Genomic DNA, 16,273 nt, shown 5'->3' with positions numbered 1-16,273 from the left:
TTTTTTTTTTCCTCTTTAAAATTAGTCACGGACTTTTCAAATTCATCTGAAGGCTGGCTGGGCTGAGATTTGAGCCTGGAGCCCGAGTCTGTGAAGGGTTAATAGAGCTGGATCTGCAGCCTCATCCTGAGAGCCTCCCCGAGTTCCCCTAGGAGGTAGTCATCCTCGTTGCTCTCTTCCAGTTTCTTAAGCTCCTTCTTCTTGTAGAGAGGGATGCTGGTGATTTCCAGTGTGTACGTGCCGGGCACGAGCTTTTTCTTGGCTGTGTGCAAGTAGCTGAGGCCGTTCCTTTGGTGGAGGCGGAAGACACCGTCATCGTTCCCTTGGGAGATGACGTACCGGATGTGGTTGTTGAGTGGCTCGATGGCGGGCCTCAGTTCCAGGATGTGCTCCTTAGAGCCAAGGCCAGAGAGGTTGAACTTCATGTTGACTGGGCTGTCCATGTCCACGCTCTCTAGGCTGATCTGTTCAACCTGGAGAAAGAGCAGGAAATGATTTATGATAAGCTGCCCCAGCACCAGCCAAGGACTAGACAGAGAACTATAGTCCCAAGGATAGGTTGTGCCCACCCCCTCTCTCTTTCTGCACTCTCCTTAGGAGCAGTGGCTGTGAAAGAGGCTATTGTGAATTTCTGTCAGCTGGGAGGAAAGGTCAGTTCTATGGAGAATGCCCTGTAAATCTTTACGACTTCTCACTCAGCCTTAACGAGGTAATTAAAGTTACAGGAGTGAGCCTACAGAGTGTTCACATTTCAAGATTTTTTTTTTTTGATGAGTTTATGGGATGTCACATTTATTAATAATTTTTAAATAGAAAATTTAGGAAATGATTGTAATTTTTTAAGTCAAAATTAGTTTTTTTGTTGTCCTACTGCAGGGCTTACGCAGAGAGGAATCTCCATTCTGAAGCCTCAGCTTTGATTTGTGAGGCCCATGGATGCTGAGTGAGTTTTACTGGGGGCCCCTGATGCTACGCAGACAAGTGATTTGTGGAGGTCTCAGGGCTCTAGTTTGAAGCAGCTTTGGTAAAATCCTGTGGAGCAAGGCCCGGATAAACCAAGTCTGACTTGCTCAGAGGACTGGCAGGTGTACAAATTATATTTACATAAGACAGGCTAAAATTCATAATTCTTTGACAGGGCACCTGTTAAGTAAGAACTTGGCTACAGTGGCCCCAGATTACGCCTCTGTGTTCAGGCACAGTTATGCCCCAAGTACCACAGTGGGAAGGATTCATTGGCAGAATTTTTGGATTTATAGTTTTCAACTTGTAACTGTCATACTTAAACATCAATTGGGCACACAGTCTACTTAATGTAACACTGGCTTATTATCATAAAATAGAATCATAAACTTCTTGGCTAGAGAATTCTGGTTGTGTAGAGAAGGACAACTTCTGAGGCCCCCCAAACTGACATAAGTTGTCCGATTTACAGACCCGACTGATTAGGGGTTGACATGGAGTTTTGGTGGGGTAATTCCTCAGTAATAGTAACTGAAGAGAGTGGCAAGTGTTGCCCTCATGCTGTCTCTGACCGTTGGGAGGAATCATCCCCATCTCTAGGTGTGTGGTATGAATCACTGACATACACTGAACAAGTGGGCTGTATAGTAGAACCTCTGTAAGTTGACCACCCAAGGGATTTAACAAACTTGTCAACATCCACAAGTGGTCAACATAAGGAATTAGGCCTTAGAATATGTGGTGCACATCTGGTCCTTGAAAATAGGGTCATCTTATAATGAGGTGGTCATTGTAGGGAGGTGGTTAACTATGGATGTACATGCCAAGCACTGGTCCAGGCTGTTCACATGTTTCTACTCAAGTAACCTGTCATCCATCTTTAGAAGTGTTTTTATTCCCACTTTACAGATGAAAAAATTGAGGTTGAGGGAAGGTAAGTAAAGTAGGGAGGTCCATGGAATTATATTGAAAGCCAGGTAGTCTGTGGTCCACCCCTTTAACCAGGCTGCCGAAATGTCATTAGGGAAAGGAAACAGCAGTGGCAGGCAATTCAGATCTTCAGTTCTTTATAAAATACAAGTTATTTGAAGACAAAAATTTCCATGGCAGGAATAACTATCATATGAAAAGTCTCAGAATTTGACACCTACTTGGCTGGAAATTAAAATCAGCCTCATGTACTAAACATGTATACAACAGAATTGGACAAATTCAAAGTAATTGCATTTTGAGGAATCATTTGAAAATGATTATTTCTGAGATGGACATCTTCTACCCTCTGGCATCAACTGAAAACTAAAGCAAAAGAAAACAATCTGGAGCTCAGACTTTTACCCCAGTCTTTGTGTTTTGGGCTAGTAATTCACAACTCGTTTTAATCTCCTTGTCTTTACCATTTGGGGTGCATTTATTTACCCGTTAAAATTCAAGATAGGTTTAACTTCACTGCAGCTGAAAGCCACATACCCTGCGTTGTCCACATGACGCCATGTGGATGATATTTTGTGGCAAAACAAAGTGAGATCTACTCACGGCAGTGGGCTGGGGCTCATGAAGGCTTCTCTTCTGCCTGCCGTCTTTCTTAGAGTAGCCATTGACCTTGCACTCATAGCATGTTTCCGGGGACAAAGCGTTGTCCTCATCCACCTCTGTATCCAGGGACAGGTACTGCCCCTTGTTGAATCCCATTCCTGAGACACAGTGGCTATTTGTAAGAAGTAACGTGTTAGACTTTATCATTGACTTTGACCACAGGTTTCCAGTGGTCGAGCAAAGACGTGTCAGAAATACGAAACCAACAAAGCAAACTCTAAGCTCATCAACAAAAACTTGGTATTCCCTGTAACTGTCCCCTTCTACACTCAGTGCATGACATTTCTCCTTATTTTGAAACAGCCAAATTCTTCTAATGGTATAAGCCCCGGGCTTCCTCAGTTTTCAACCCTAATTAGATAAGAAGCACTTGGGTGTATTTAACTCAAGAAGGTAAAAGCAGGGTATGAATTTCCAAAGTGAGAGCTCAGAGAGGTGCCACGGGTTTCATAAGCCCGAAGACTGTGCTTGCTGCTGGCAACAAAGCTCCCTAATTTAGTAATTCAGATTTCTGAACTAGTATTTTGGTTAGTGAAACAGTCACTGAATTGGCTCTAAGTGACCCTTGTCCAGACCAAGGCTTTGTTTTAAGTATTAACATAAACCAGTGCTGGACAGACTGGTCCAGGATTTTAGCCCCACCCTGCGCACGGCTCCTTCTGAGGAAGGTGAGCAGACTGACGGATAAAGTCCCATTCTCTGAAGTACCGAGCACCGCTGCTCGATGGAAGGCTGCAAGTGGCCAGTCCCTCAGCCACAGCCCACAGGACTTGAGAAGGCAGGACTGGTTGGAGGGAAGCCAGCCTTGTGGGACGGGCCCAGGCTGAGCTGTCATGAGGTGCCACAGCAGCCAGGCCCCATCCTCTCTCTGCAGTATAAAAGCCAGATGAGCAAAGAGAGGGACAAACTCCTTCCTCAGAATTTACAAAAGAATCTACAGCTGGACCATTTCTACTTCTACCTTGCAGCTCAGGTATCTATGGCAACACATGAGCTCTCTCTCTCTCTATATATATAGAGACAGAGACAGAGTCTCACTGTTGCCCTGGGCAGAGAGAGTGCTGTTGTGTCCAAGATCACAGCAATCTGCTCAAACTCTTGGGCTCCACAGATCCTCTCCTGCCTCCAGAGTATCTGGGACTACGGGTGCCCATGACCATGCCTGGCTAGTTTTCTATTTTCAATAGAGACGGAGTCTCACTCTTGCTCAGGCTGGTCTCGAACTCCTGAGCTCAAGTAATCTTCCCTCTTAGGCCTCCCAGAGTGCTAGGATTATAGACATGAGCCATTGTGTCTGGAGCTATAGTTTTAAACATCTGCTTATCTCTGGTCTTGGGGCTGATCCTACCAATTCAGGCCATCATGAGGGGGAAAAAGAGATAGTTGTATCCAAGTTCAAGTTTTATGATCTATACCAAGGAAGTAACCCTGTACCATGAGCACAGGCCCTGAGACTTCTCGTGCTTAGTGGCATACCTGGAAAGCTCTGATCAGGACCCTTCCCTGCAAGGGCAGGTGGCCCGAATTCCCCGAGGGAGGAAGGGCAGCCCTGGTGGGCCATGCGTTCTATGTGCAGGAGCATGACGGTCACCTTACCCCTGTCCCACTCTGTAGTACCCGGGTGGGCAGCCGCAGAGGTAGCCCCCTTCTGTGTTGGAGCAGCCGTAATTGCAGGGGTTCTTGGAGGAGGAGCACTCATTCACGTCGTGGCAGGCGCTGGAGAACTGGTCGAAGGAGAAGCCCGAGGGGCAGGCGCACTTGTAGCTCCCCAGTGTGTTGTAGCAGGAGGCCGAGCCGCAGGCGTTGGGATTGGAGCACTCATTCTCATCTAGGAGGCAAAGCAAGACCCTCTTACCAGGGAAGGGGCAGCAGCAATCGCACGCAGAAGAGCGGGGGTCTCAAAGCACCTGCCATGTTATGGGAGAAATAACTCTACAACTGTATTATTATTATTATTTTTTTTAACTCTTGATGGCTGATTTGCAAAGCATATGAGCTAAAAACAATTCCCTTAATTATGGCTTTTAAAACCCCTTACTTTGCCCTTTTATATTCTGTCTGGTACTATGTTTCTGGAAATGGTGGTGGCCCTTGGGGACAGATATCTGTAGTCTGCCTAATGAATAACTCCTCTATCCTCTTAACAGAAGGTTACTTCAAAAGCCTGTATCTCAGGAAAACCCATAGAGATAGAGAATAAATTAGCTGCCAGCAGTTGGGGGTTTGGGGAGATGGGAAATGACTGGGTATAGAGTTTCCTTTTGAGCTGATGAGAAAGTTCTGAAACTTGGAGTATTGATGGTTGCGGAACCTCGGGAGAATATGCTAAAAACCCTTTAACTGTGCACCCCTGGAAGGGAGGAATTTATGGTATGTGAATTATATCTCAAATTAAGAAAAAACTACATCTTTCTCTGTATTTGTATCCATTTCCCCAGCAATTCCCCTAACCTTCATTATACACAATGAGAAAGTATATAAAAAAATCTTAAAACCCTAAATGAAAACAATGGCAATGAACACTATTCCATGGGCTCCGCAGTTCTGATGACTTGCGACTCTCTGGTGCAGACTGTGCCTCCTCAGTTGGGTTCGTGTCCAGTCATCAGCTGACACCTTGCTTTCCCTTGTTTAATGATTAGCACGAGCCTGAACATGCTGAGAGCAGGATAACTGTGGGTCGGATTTTCAGTTGCTATTATCATTTTTACAAATTTAAAGCCTGATCATGCTTTTCACTTGGAGATTATCATTTTGTTGTTAACTGTCTGGCTGATACACATGGCATGTGGCTTGACTCCGTTGGGCTTTATATAATCTAAATTTCACCCTGGGCACACACCACATCTGTTCCATGGAATTCTTTCAATTCCTGTGACTCCATATGGAGCACAGAGCGTCTGTTTACCTGATATATGACAAGTATATGTTTCAGCCCATGTGGGGAAACAGGCTCATTGGCAAGTAGGGGACACAACAGCCGGGGAGGGGGGAAGTGAGTGATCCGTAGTAGCTCAGTGAGATTTGGAAGATGCAGACAGAGTCTCAGGAAAGAGGCCTTTCAAACAGGAAATTGAACTTCATTAAGTACACGATAGAGGTTACTGGAAGGGTAAACGCTATTATGTACATTTCTGTGCCATGATTATAGTTTCAGAATTCAGTGAGATCACTACATGTAGATTTCTTAATCACTGAATATAAAATATGTGGTGACTATCTAGTCCATGGAAATTATCAGCCTTTATTACAAGGAAAAAAAGTGACAGTAAGTAAATTCTCCATAACTTGGCTCCATATGATGTAAATGTAATTGCTATTTTTACTTCTACATTCAAAGGACTTGGATTTCTGCTGCAAAGTCTCCTCTGCTGACACTCTGATGTAGGATTTTCTCTCCTAAGAGGGAATCTAAGTTAGCATATAATTTAATGAAATGTTTCTTTAGCATATAATTTAATGAAATGATTCTGCTAAGAGTAAGGTATCAGACATTGTTCTGGGCATAAAAATCACCAGGTAAAGCCTGTTATTTGAATAAACTACATTTGAACATACTGCTTACAAGAATATTTAAAAATGTGATTATTTTTGGAAGCATCATGGTATACCTCATATGCAATGAACATATATCAGATAAATATATTCTTGTGTGAACCACACTTTGACCCAAGCCTGATTAAGTTATGTTTGAATTATTCTGAAAAGACTCTCAGAGTTAACTGATGGTTATTAACATTAAATAACAAAGCCTTCATATATTAAGATATAATTTTTCTTCATATGTCATTGTCACCAATATGGACATATTTTCAATTTTGAAGTACTATAAGGTTTGGAAATAGTTGAGAATGTCCGATCTATGGCCCAGAGGGTTATAATTCTTCTGTGTGGTAACTGTCTGAAAACTTTTGAAAGTGTTAATTTGAATGGAAAGCTTTTTTCAATATTAACACTTTTTGAGAACTTTTACTTTTCATAAGTTGGGGCTAGAGAGTGTTGATAACATCGTAGGTGTACAATTTTGTCTATTTAAATTGGTCTGCATGAAGATATTCAAATAAGCAGTGACAAAAATGTCTGTGGCTTTTTCCTTCACATTTTGTCATAATTCCTGTTCTTCTGTTCACTTGTTGCCTTTATCAGCTTCCTGATGGGGTGTTTCACTCTATTTTTGCCACGCAGTGGAGTTAAAATGCCAACTGTGTTATGTAGATTCAAGGCAAGAAACTTAGCTATTTTATTAAACAACAGCTGGATTCCTGAATCCCGTACAGTGAAATTTAGATTCTTTTAAAATAAATTCCTCCTGTGTCTTCTTGAGGTTCCCATTCTGGAAGAACAAGCTCACAAATTAATAACTGTAATTGGGGATAACTGCTCATCTATTTTTAGTCTTGGAATCATCTTTAAGCCATTTGTTCCCCTGCTCAGAGCTTCTCCCTTGGGGAAGGCGTGCAGACACATGGCTGGCCTCCCGCGCGAGCTGCTCTGGGGTGACTGCCTTGCCAAAGTGCCCACCTCAACGATCTCATAGAGGGATCCTGGGAAATACCGCACCATCCTGATTAAGTCAGACCACTCCAAACAGAGCCTCCAAGTTTAGTAAAAGCCTGTACAAGCTGGCAGCTGCTTTTGCACTAGATATTTATAGACAGGAATTTCAGAAAGCTTAATTGAGTTAATACGGCATATATGTTCCTGTTTTACTTACATTCTCTTTAATAACAAAAAGTTTCATTTAAACTGACATAATGTCAAATATTAGAGAATCATTCTTGTTCCTTAAGTTCCGTGGAATTAACCAAGAAGTCCACAGGACGTACTTAATAAAGTGGTGGGCCTTGTATTTTATAAATACGGCAACCCAATGAAGTGTTTTTCCATTATTTTAATAGCTATCTTAAAAAATACCTGTTCCCTATATTCTGAAGCCTGGGCCCACACTTTGCCTGCTAGGAAATCAACATATCAGGGAATAACAAGTTTTGCAACATTTTATTTTCTGTCAAGAGAAAAAAAAGTGAACTAGATTTATGAAATTATTTTGATTGACAGGCTAATCAATCATTCTGATAATGCTCTCAAGTTTTCCCCTCACTTCTTGATCACTTACTGGTTTCTTCATTTCCCCATGAGGGTTATATTTGCATCTGTCTCTGAACTGGTATAAATTCCCCTCCTTCAAAATTAATCTTGATCGTGTTTTCTCAATTCACTACGCTGTCATTAGAAATTTCTTTTAAGAAGACTGCAGTGGATAAAATCAGATTAATTTATTTAATCGCAACAGTACAATATCTGGATAATGTGTGGAGCCATTGAAGGCACTGCAGAGAAACAGGAGGCATCCTGCCATTTCTCTGCAGGACCACTGTTCCCCTCTACTGCTCAGCCATGCCAGCATCTAATGTCAGAATGTGTTGGATGGTGGGTCTGTGAAGTGCATTCAAATGCAGCCAAGAAATTAGGCATATGCTAAGTCAGTCAGCTGGCTATTCAAGTGGAGAATAATGTTCTCTTTGATCAATCAGTCCTTAAAAGGAGAATTTCCATGAGTATTATCAATGAAAGGAACAGAGCTGACTGCCCACATATTTTACAAACACTTCTGTCTGGAACAGTCAACAATATCTGCTGTAACGAGGGCCTTTTTCCATCTTACAATACTTCACATACTTTGTTTAATCTAAGTGACATGAGAGCAGAGATGGACTGTCCTCATCAAGCTGATCTGAATTCCTTTAGATGTGTGTGAGGGGAGAGGAAGGGCCATACCGTAACTCAAAATTTGGAAGACATCAAATCACTGATGAAAAAGCAGCGGGCCTTCACAAATGAAGATGATGATCCCTAACACCATCTCCAGAAACTTAAGCAAGTACATCTAGTGGAAATTAAAGATGATGAAATCTCTAGTTGATTCACCTTTTAAGTACTTCAAAACAACATTTTTATGATGGACATTTTCAAACATACCTGAGTACAGAAAGTGGGAAAGTGAATCCTCATACGTCAGTCTTGAGGACTGGCTTTTAAGTTCTAGGATTCAAAGGCTATCGCGACCCTGGTCATTTGTTCATTCAATTTAACGCAGGTGTTATGTGGGGAAAGCGCTCACCGACACACTGATTCCACTGGTAGTGCTGAATGTAGCCCTGAGGGCAGCCACATCTGTAGCCACCCAGGATGTTCTGGCAGCCATGCTGGCACCTGTGGTTTCCATCACATTCATCGACATCTGCAGAAACAATGCCAGCAAAATCTTCACGTCACCCTTCTTCTACTGCTCTCAAACGCATTCCATATACAACCTAGGGGAACTACTATCATGGGGACAGACAAACAAGATGGGGCACACAGGGAGAAGGGGGCTTTTCTGAGTCACACGGTTATCAGTGGTGTGCAAGAAGAGTTGTGAGATGAGAGACCATCTCCTCCTCCTGACATCCACCAGACCGTGGTACATCAGTGCTCAGTAACATCTTAATTTCAGCAAATCAACCATGGCTACCACAAATGTGCATTTTGGGCTGATTAACTGCATGTGAGATGATTTATTTGGCGATGTGTGTATGTATCTATCTGTGTATTAGCATTACACATTCCATTAGATTCCAAAGTGATGGAGGTGCCATCATCACTGTCAGGAAGATGCAAGCACTACCGAGACACAAAAACGTTCGTTACCGTTTAAGATGAACGAGATGCAGCTCCCTTTTAAGTATGTGAATACATTATTTTTAGACGAGATGTGGTATTAGTACACATATGGAATACTTTCCTTTTGTTTATATATGCAGACTCCTCTGGAATGACAACTGAGGCTTTGAAACCTACCCATAAAGAGTAAAATAAAATTGGCATGTCTGATTTGTGTGTAACAAATTTACATGGATAATTAATAAACAGTATCTGATGCTGATAGTCACGAGTCCAACTCACATGTGGCAAGCAGCTGTGGGGCCAGAGGAGTTTTACTGTCTCAGTGACTTCACACAGAAAGTACTAACACTGACATTTTTAACACTGAATTTTTCTTTGCTGCAAACGAGATACAGAGAAAAGCCCTCTGATTCTTACAGAGACCCAATCAGATGCTTTGAGAATGTTTCTACAATTCGAAATCATACGTAATATTTCTAAGAATAGTTGATTTTAAGAGGGTAACTAACATCAGTCAAAACACCCATTGTAAAAAGAACGTACTGTGCAAGAAGATAAAGGTGACACAGACGGTCTCAGACTCATGGAGTACTTCCTAACAGGTACCAGTCACAGTACAGTTATTTACCTTATCATACTCCAGCCTTTGCAGTGCAAATATAGAAGAACTGTATGATTTGTTAAGGACAGTAGGCATATTCTTTGCCCCATTTAAATGTTTCCTTAGACTTTATAGGAATAGGCTTTCCTATTCCTTTCACATTCACTTTATAGAACAGGCTTTCTAGGAAATGCCCCCTGTGGGGAAGAGAGTGAAGAGGGCATCGGAGCCCAGGTACAGTGGAAGTAAGTAGTCATCAGCTTTCCCCAGCAGAGAGGCACATTTCTCCAGCTGTCTCTGATGATAGCCCATCTATCTTTTTACACTCAACTTTTACACATTCAATTATCCTGGGACAAATGTCTAGTTATTTTCAATTTTTAGGGTATGTTTGTACATATTTGTACATACCATATTTGGTACAGAATTCTTCTTCGATTCAATTCTTTTTCAGATCAGTGGTTAGGTAAATAGTCCAGTTAGTTTAAAAGTTAATTTGTCATCACCGAAATTTGTTTCATCCCATTAAAGTTACCCTCTGCCCTCAACATCATAGATCAAGATTTATAGACAAAAATCAATCACTGGGTCGTATTTTGTTTAATACTTTTTTCTTCATTGGGATCATCTCTGTTTCTCAGTGTCTCAAAAGTTACCCCCCCCCCCGGTTTACTATTATTAGATGAAGAATTTTTGAGCAAATCTTCCCACCTTCGCAATTCAGTCCAGTGGCATCAAGCGAGAACCCTCTTTGGCATTCGCAGCTGAAGCTTCCAGGGGTGTTCTGACAGATTCCCTTGGCTCCACAAAGCGAAGGCTGAGACCCACACTCATTGTTGTCTAGAAAGGGAACGAGGAGAGTGTCAAACTTGCCAATGATTACGTGATCTAAATTTCACATGGAGCAGGAAGACAGCATGAAAGCCTAAGTTTCCTGATGTGAAAACAACATGTTCGGGAAACTGATGGCAGAATTCATTGTCATACCACAGGCAGGAGTGGGAGGAAAAAGTGCGTTCCAAGAGGTTTGAAAGGAGAACACATTTGAAAGGTGACCAAAGGCATAACTTTAGATAATACAGACTGGAAAGTCTCTCAACATGTGTCTCGTAAAACAAGTCACGTAAAACAGGAACCACCCAGAGTGTTTGTTAGCAAGTGCTAAATTACAGGGAGCCTTTCATCGTATTTATCTGAACACCACAGGCACATTTATCATACAATGTGACCCAAATGTACTGCTTCCGAGTGTGGCTACCGTCCTGGGGCTCGGCTATACGGCCTTTTTTTTCTTTGGGTACTGTTCTTACAGAAACAAATCAATACTGTTAGCAACTTGTTTAGACCACTAATTATGAGGCATTGGTTGTAAATGTAAGTACTACCACCGGGATTGCAACTATTCAAAGTTGATTCCCCACAGGGACTAACATGGTGTTACGTGGGGTTGACTTACAGCCGCCTCGACAGGGAAGGCAAAATGGCCCTAGGACTGGGAGGATGACCGTAGAGTCCAGGGACTGTGCAAGTGACTTAGACTTTTCCAGTGGTGTCAAAAGCCAATTGTCAAAATTTTAGCTAGTGGGTTGCTAAACAGCCATTATTAAAAGTTAAATAATAAAAAGTTACAAATAAGCAAATTATATTACATAACCATAATAAATACTTAGAACTCAAAAAATGTTAAGTACTGGGACATCCTTCTACATATCATTATACGATCTTTATAGATTTACCAAAAGCTTGCAGAATCCCCCACTTATAATTTTGTCTTACCAATACAAGCAGTGTGATGTTGTGTGAAGCCGGGTGGGCATTTACAGGTAAACCCCCCCAGAGTGTTGGCACAGAGGAACTGGCAGTTGTGCTGCTTGGTTTGACATTCATCGAGGTCTGGAAGTAAAGAGAAGCCAGTGACAATCAGAGCACAATCAGCTGGCTATGCGTCCTTTCTCCGGGGGCCACGGGACATGCACACGTTTCCCTGAGAACATTTTGTCTAGATTTTTGCTGGAAGCTTTGTGGACATGGAGAGCAATTTCTTTTCACATAGTTAAGTGGAGTGAATACCAGGGGCTACTCTGATGGGATGGTTAAGGTGACACAAAACACAATTTTCTTAAAACAAGAAAGTAAACACACGAAAGTAAAAACAAGAAAGACAAATCACAGCAGTTTCCATGAGTGTTCTCAAAGCTAATGTCCAGTGGTTGTCATTCTGGCATTTAATACCATATAATGCATGATTGGTCACTGGGTCCCCGTAAGGGAGGAATAAAAATAAAACAGAATCTAGAAACAGATAAAGATCCTAACACAAACATCCAGTTAGGTCCTCCACATGCAAAAAAAAACATGTAGAAACACCACCATTAATAACAGAGGCAACAAAAACACAGCACCTGTAATCCCAGCCGTACACAGTATCGAGACTGGGATTCCACTAACAGAGATCCCAAAATTTGATTCTGGGTAGAGTGAAACTTAATTGGGAAAAATACACATAAAATAAATTTACCATGTAAGATGTGGACATGTGTAATTCGTGACTACACACCTCACAAAGCACTTGAGTTGTACCCATTTATAAATAATGTACCACATTAAATTGACCCACCCTGGTTGACTACACAGGCCTAAGGTAGCATTTGCTACTTCACATTATTTTTTTGATATATCTTAGAAATATAATCTCTTTTTATTGAGAATAATCTTAATATTTTAAAAATTTGCTTGATCTATTGATCTCATTCTGATGAGAGTAATTATAGAATTAAAGATGAGTATAGTCTTATAGTGATTTTAGTGATCTGATTTCACTTGAAAAATAATTACTTTTAATACTTACTAAGGAAAACATTTAAATGTTCACTTTCCCACAGTAAATGTGTAGTAAAGATGGCCTATGGAAATCTCAGATAAACAACAACAAAAATCTTATTTTAGGGCAGCGCTTGTGGCTCAAAGGAGTACAGTGCTGGCCCCATATACTGGAGATGGTGGGTTCAAACCCAGCCCTGGCCAAAAACTGCAAAAAAAGAAAAGGAAAAAAATCTCATTTTAGTGATTTGTTGAAATTTTTCAAAATCCCACCAAAATTTTGGTTTCATTGTATTTTATGTTTAAACATTGATGTGGTTTGCTATAAGAAGCAAACTGCTGTAACTTGGGTTTAATTCCTTCTGCTTCCTATGATGGGCCTGCTGGTAGAATTTTCTATGGGCGATGGGATGGCCACTGGGAAGATGCATTTCTATGGAGGTGAGACACCTGGGCTGAGTCTGGGTCACCTGGTATGGGGATGTGAAGGAGGAGCCATGACGATGACGCCCACTCACCTTTGCAGGTCTTTCCGTCCTCCTGCAGGACGTACCCCCGGGGACAGGAGCACTGGTAACTCCCCTCGCTGTTCTTGCAGATGAAGTTGCATGGTTTCGGGGACTGGGAACATTCGTCAAGGTCTAAGCAAAAGTGGCACAAACAACAAACCCCCAGTTAAAAGAAACCACCGGCCTCTTTCCTCCCTCTGCGTTCCCGCTTCATTCTTTTCGTTTTTCCTCTTCCACTCACAATGGAAGACAGCCAGAGAGAAATACCGCCCAGAACAGTTTTCTCTAAAGTAACAGACTGGGTTTGCTTTGCAGACCCACCTATGGATTGGGAATAAATATGCTTATGTCTGGACAACTGTCTGCATTGAAAAAAAAACCCTGCTAAATACTTTTGGTTAATATACTTTAGTTTACAAACCAAGATCATAAACTTAAAAGCAAGACTTTCTCTTTTTTTTTCGACATATGCGTACGGCAGAAGCTCTCTCGGACTCTCTTTGCTGAAGCTCCTCCCCTGAGCATCTTGTGAGATGGCAGATTGTGCTGGGACACTTCCTCCCACTCATGCCTTCAGATCCAGTCCTCATTTCTGTCCACCCAGCTCTCAGGTTTAGGAGGCTGACCCCCACAGATTCTCGCCCTCTGTCTTCTGTCTTCTTATTTCCTCACTACAGAAAAGCTCATCCTGGCTGAGTCACTGGATCAGAGGTCACAGTCCCTCTCAAGGCAGCCCTCTCAGCAAAACACAGCTTTCTCCTTCCAGGTTTCAGTAATATCTCTCGTTTTAGTTTTGGCTGGGGAGGTACAGCCCCAGCACACGGCGTTCTCCCTCGTGACATGTGAACACTCTGCCCACACCCTAATAGACAGCAATGAAGGAAGCAGAGTTCTCGGTGCAGACCCTCTCTTACTCCAGGCCCTTCTCCTCCTACCAAGTGGACTGAATGCTGCGGAGAATCAGTCTGGCATTCTTAACTTTTTTACGACAGGCACACTTGTTAACTGAAAGAGGCAATTTGATGGACTGTGCTGATGAAACGTGAAGGAGAAAGGATTTTTTTTTCTTTACTGAAGACTAAGTTGAATTCTTGACCAATTCCCCTCCCTCCCAACTGTCAGAAAATGATATGGGTAAAACAATAATGAAATAAGTAAGAAAAAGAAATTATAATATTGTAGAGGGATTCTGTACTCAGACTGCTCTGCAACTGGAAATTTTAGATAATGCCTAACTAGTATATTTAGGTAAAAAATAGCAACGAGAAACAAGCCAAACATGCTCTATATACACACACTGTCAAGTTCACGGTAAAAGCCCTTTCCCTCCAGAAAACAATGACCAAAACATATGCACATATAACACTTTTAAATTAAAATGTGAAATGCTAAAAGTATATTTTCATACTTTTTTATAGTTGACCACCTCCCTGATTGAACAGGCTTTATTGATATGGAGAATGATTCTGCAACCCCCATTACTGAACAAAGGGCAAGTGCTGTGTTATTAAGAAGCACATCACTGAGAGGATGGCATCATTTTTTCTTTGTATTTTGGGGGATGGCATCATTTGAATACAATGCACATTCCAGACTTCCAGGAGAAGGAGACTCTACTGACAGTAACTAATTCCTAGGAAACAACAGGTGACAATCCTCAGACACAAGGTGCCCAGACTCACCTACACAAGAGGTGCCACTGATGTCTGTAGTGTAGCCAACCTTGCAGAAGCATCGGAATGAGCCCATGGTATTGATGCACTGACCATTGGTACAGAGGTTCGGCATTACCTTACACTCATCAATATCTGTGGACCCAGAAAAGCAAAACAAATACAAGTTAACATACATGTGAAGGTAAGACTGATTCAAAATTAAGAGAAATTAAGGAATTGAGGTGGCTAACAGCAAACGTTCCTAATGGTGCTGGAATAACTGTTCATCTTTCAAGGTATACGGTGACATGGAAGGGACAGAAAAAGGACCTGAAGTGATGGGAAGAGATAGACAATGGAAGGAAGGCTATGTTGAAAGCCCTGTTTAAGATGCCTCATTTTTATATGCAAGTATGAATTATTAAGCCCAGCTAGTTTGGGATTTGTGATCATTTCTCATGTGATTGACCTTAAATTCACATTTGCATTAGACTCTGAAGAAAAGTTTTTGCTAGCAAAGTAGTCACAAGGTTGGGGATCTGTACAGTCGTGGAAGAAAATGGTATTCTTTAGAACATTAATACGGTAAAACCTCCATAGTTGACCACCTCCCTATAGTGACCGGCTCCTTAAGTTGACCTGATTTTCACAGGCTGGACATGCACCACATGTTCAGTACAGTAGGCCTAGTGCTTTATGTTGACCACCTCTGTGCGTTGACCAGCTTGTCACTCTCCATTGTGGGGTCAACTTACAGAGACTCTGCCGTATATCAGTTGATGGTATTAAAAAAGGAAACTGCTAATCAATTATGAGACTTGCTAGCTTGTGAAGATGTCACAAACAGGATGAATCCCTGCATACACTCAAATAAGCAATATTTAAATGTAGCAAGTAGGGTTACCAGCATGGCCGTTGGGGTCAGACTGAAGTATTCCATTTCTGGGTCCGTCCCTTAAAAATGGTGTGCTATTGGAAAAATTACTTATTATCATTACCTTAGCTTCGTGGTTCACCTTTTTGGAATAATCAATTCTACCTCTTAGGTTTGATAGGAAGATTACATGTTTTAAAATCTCTAAAGCATTACTGTAGAAATTCTCTTCCTCCCTCTCTCTACACACACATGGAAACACACGTCAAATATAAATATCAAAATAGAAATATCCTAGCTATTATTTTAATTGTATCAGTTTTTCACTTTGCCTTCAAATAACTCTAACAGAATGCCCTGTATTGAAAACAGGTGCATGCATGAACTTCTTCAACTCCACACCTCTTCCGTCAGTTGTGTATCCTGGGCCATGAGGACATATCTTCTTGTAGTGGGCAGTTCCGGGCAGTGGACAGAGCTCACACTGGTGGCCCCAGCCTCGCCCGCCATCGCAGCAGCATTCCGACTTTGTGACAAGATTGCGGCTGCTGGATGCCATCTGGCACATGGTCTGCAACACCTCTGCGAAGCA

At 41.8% G+C, this 16,273-nt stretch overlaps 1 protein-coding gene across 1 annotated transcript in view; it reads right to left on the bottom strand.

Moving 5' to 3' along the window:
* Positions 1–98: 98 nt before the first annotated feature.
* The window catches only part of FBN2 (fibrillin 2), a 247,395-nt gene continuing 231,220 nt past the window's right edge, over positions 99–16,273 (bottom strand). Inside the window, exons 61-69 of the mRNA XM_012807203.1 lie at positions 16,084–16,273; positions 14,835–14,960; positions 13,162–13,284; positions 11,600–11,716; positions 10,535–10,663; positions 8,678–8,797; positions 4,153–4,384; positions 2,479–2,668; positions 99–464 (exon numbers count right to left, since the gene is read on the bottom strand). The exon at positions 16,084–16,273 is cut by the window's right edge and continues 3 nt beyond it. Of these exons, the coding sequence (XP_012662657.1) occupies positions 99–464; positions 2,479–2,668; positions 4,153–4,384; positions 8,678–8,797; positions 10,535–10,663; positions 11,600–11,716; positions 13,162–13,284; positions 14,835–14,960; positions 16,084–16,273 (1,593 nt within the window). The remainder of the gene's footprint in view (positions 465–2,478; positions 2,669–4,152; positions 4,385–8,677; positions 8,798–10,534; positions 10,664–11,599; positions 11,717–13,161; positions 13,285–14,834; positions 14,961–16,083) is intronic.

The sequence above is a fragment of the Otolemur garnettii genome, unplaced genomic scaffold, assembly GCF_000181295.1.
Source record: "Otolemur garnettii isolate 467f Iridium unplaced genomic scaffold, OtoGar3 scaffold00003, whole genome shotgun sequence".
Taxonomy (NCBI): Eukaryota; Metazoa; Chordata; class Mammalia; order Primates; family Galagidae; genus Otolemur; species Otolemur garnettii.
The sequence above is the reverse complement of the archived record's forward strand: the minus strand, read 5'-3'. Positions and strand labels throughout refer to the sequence as shown.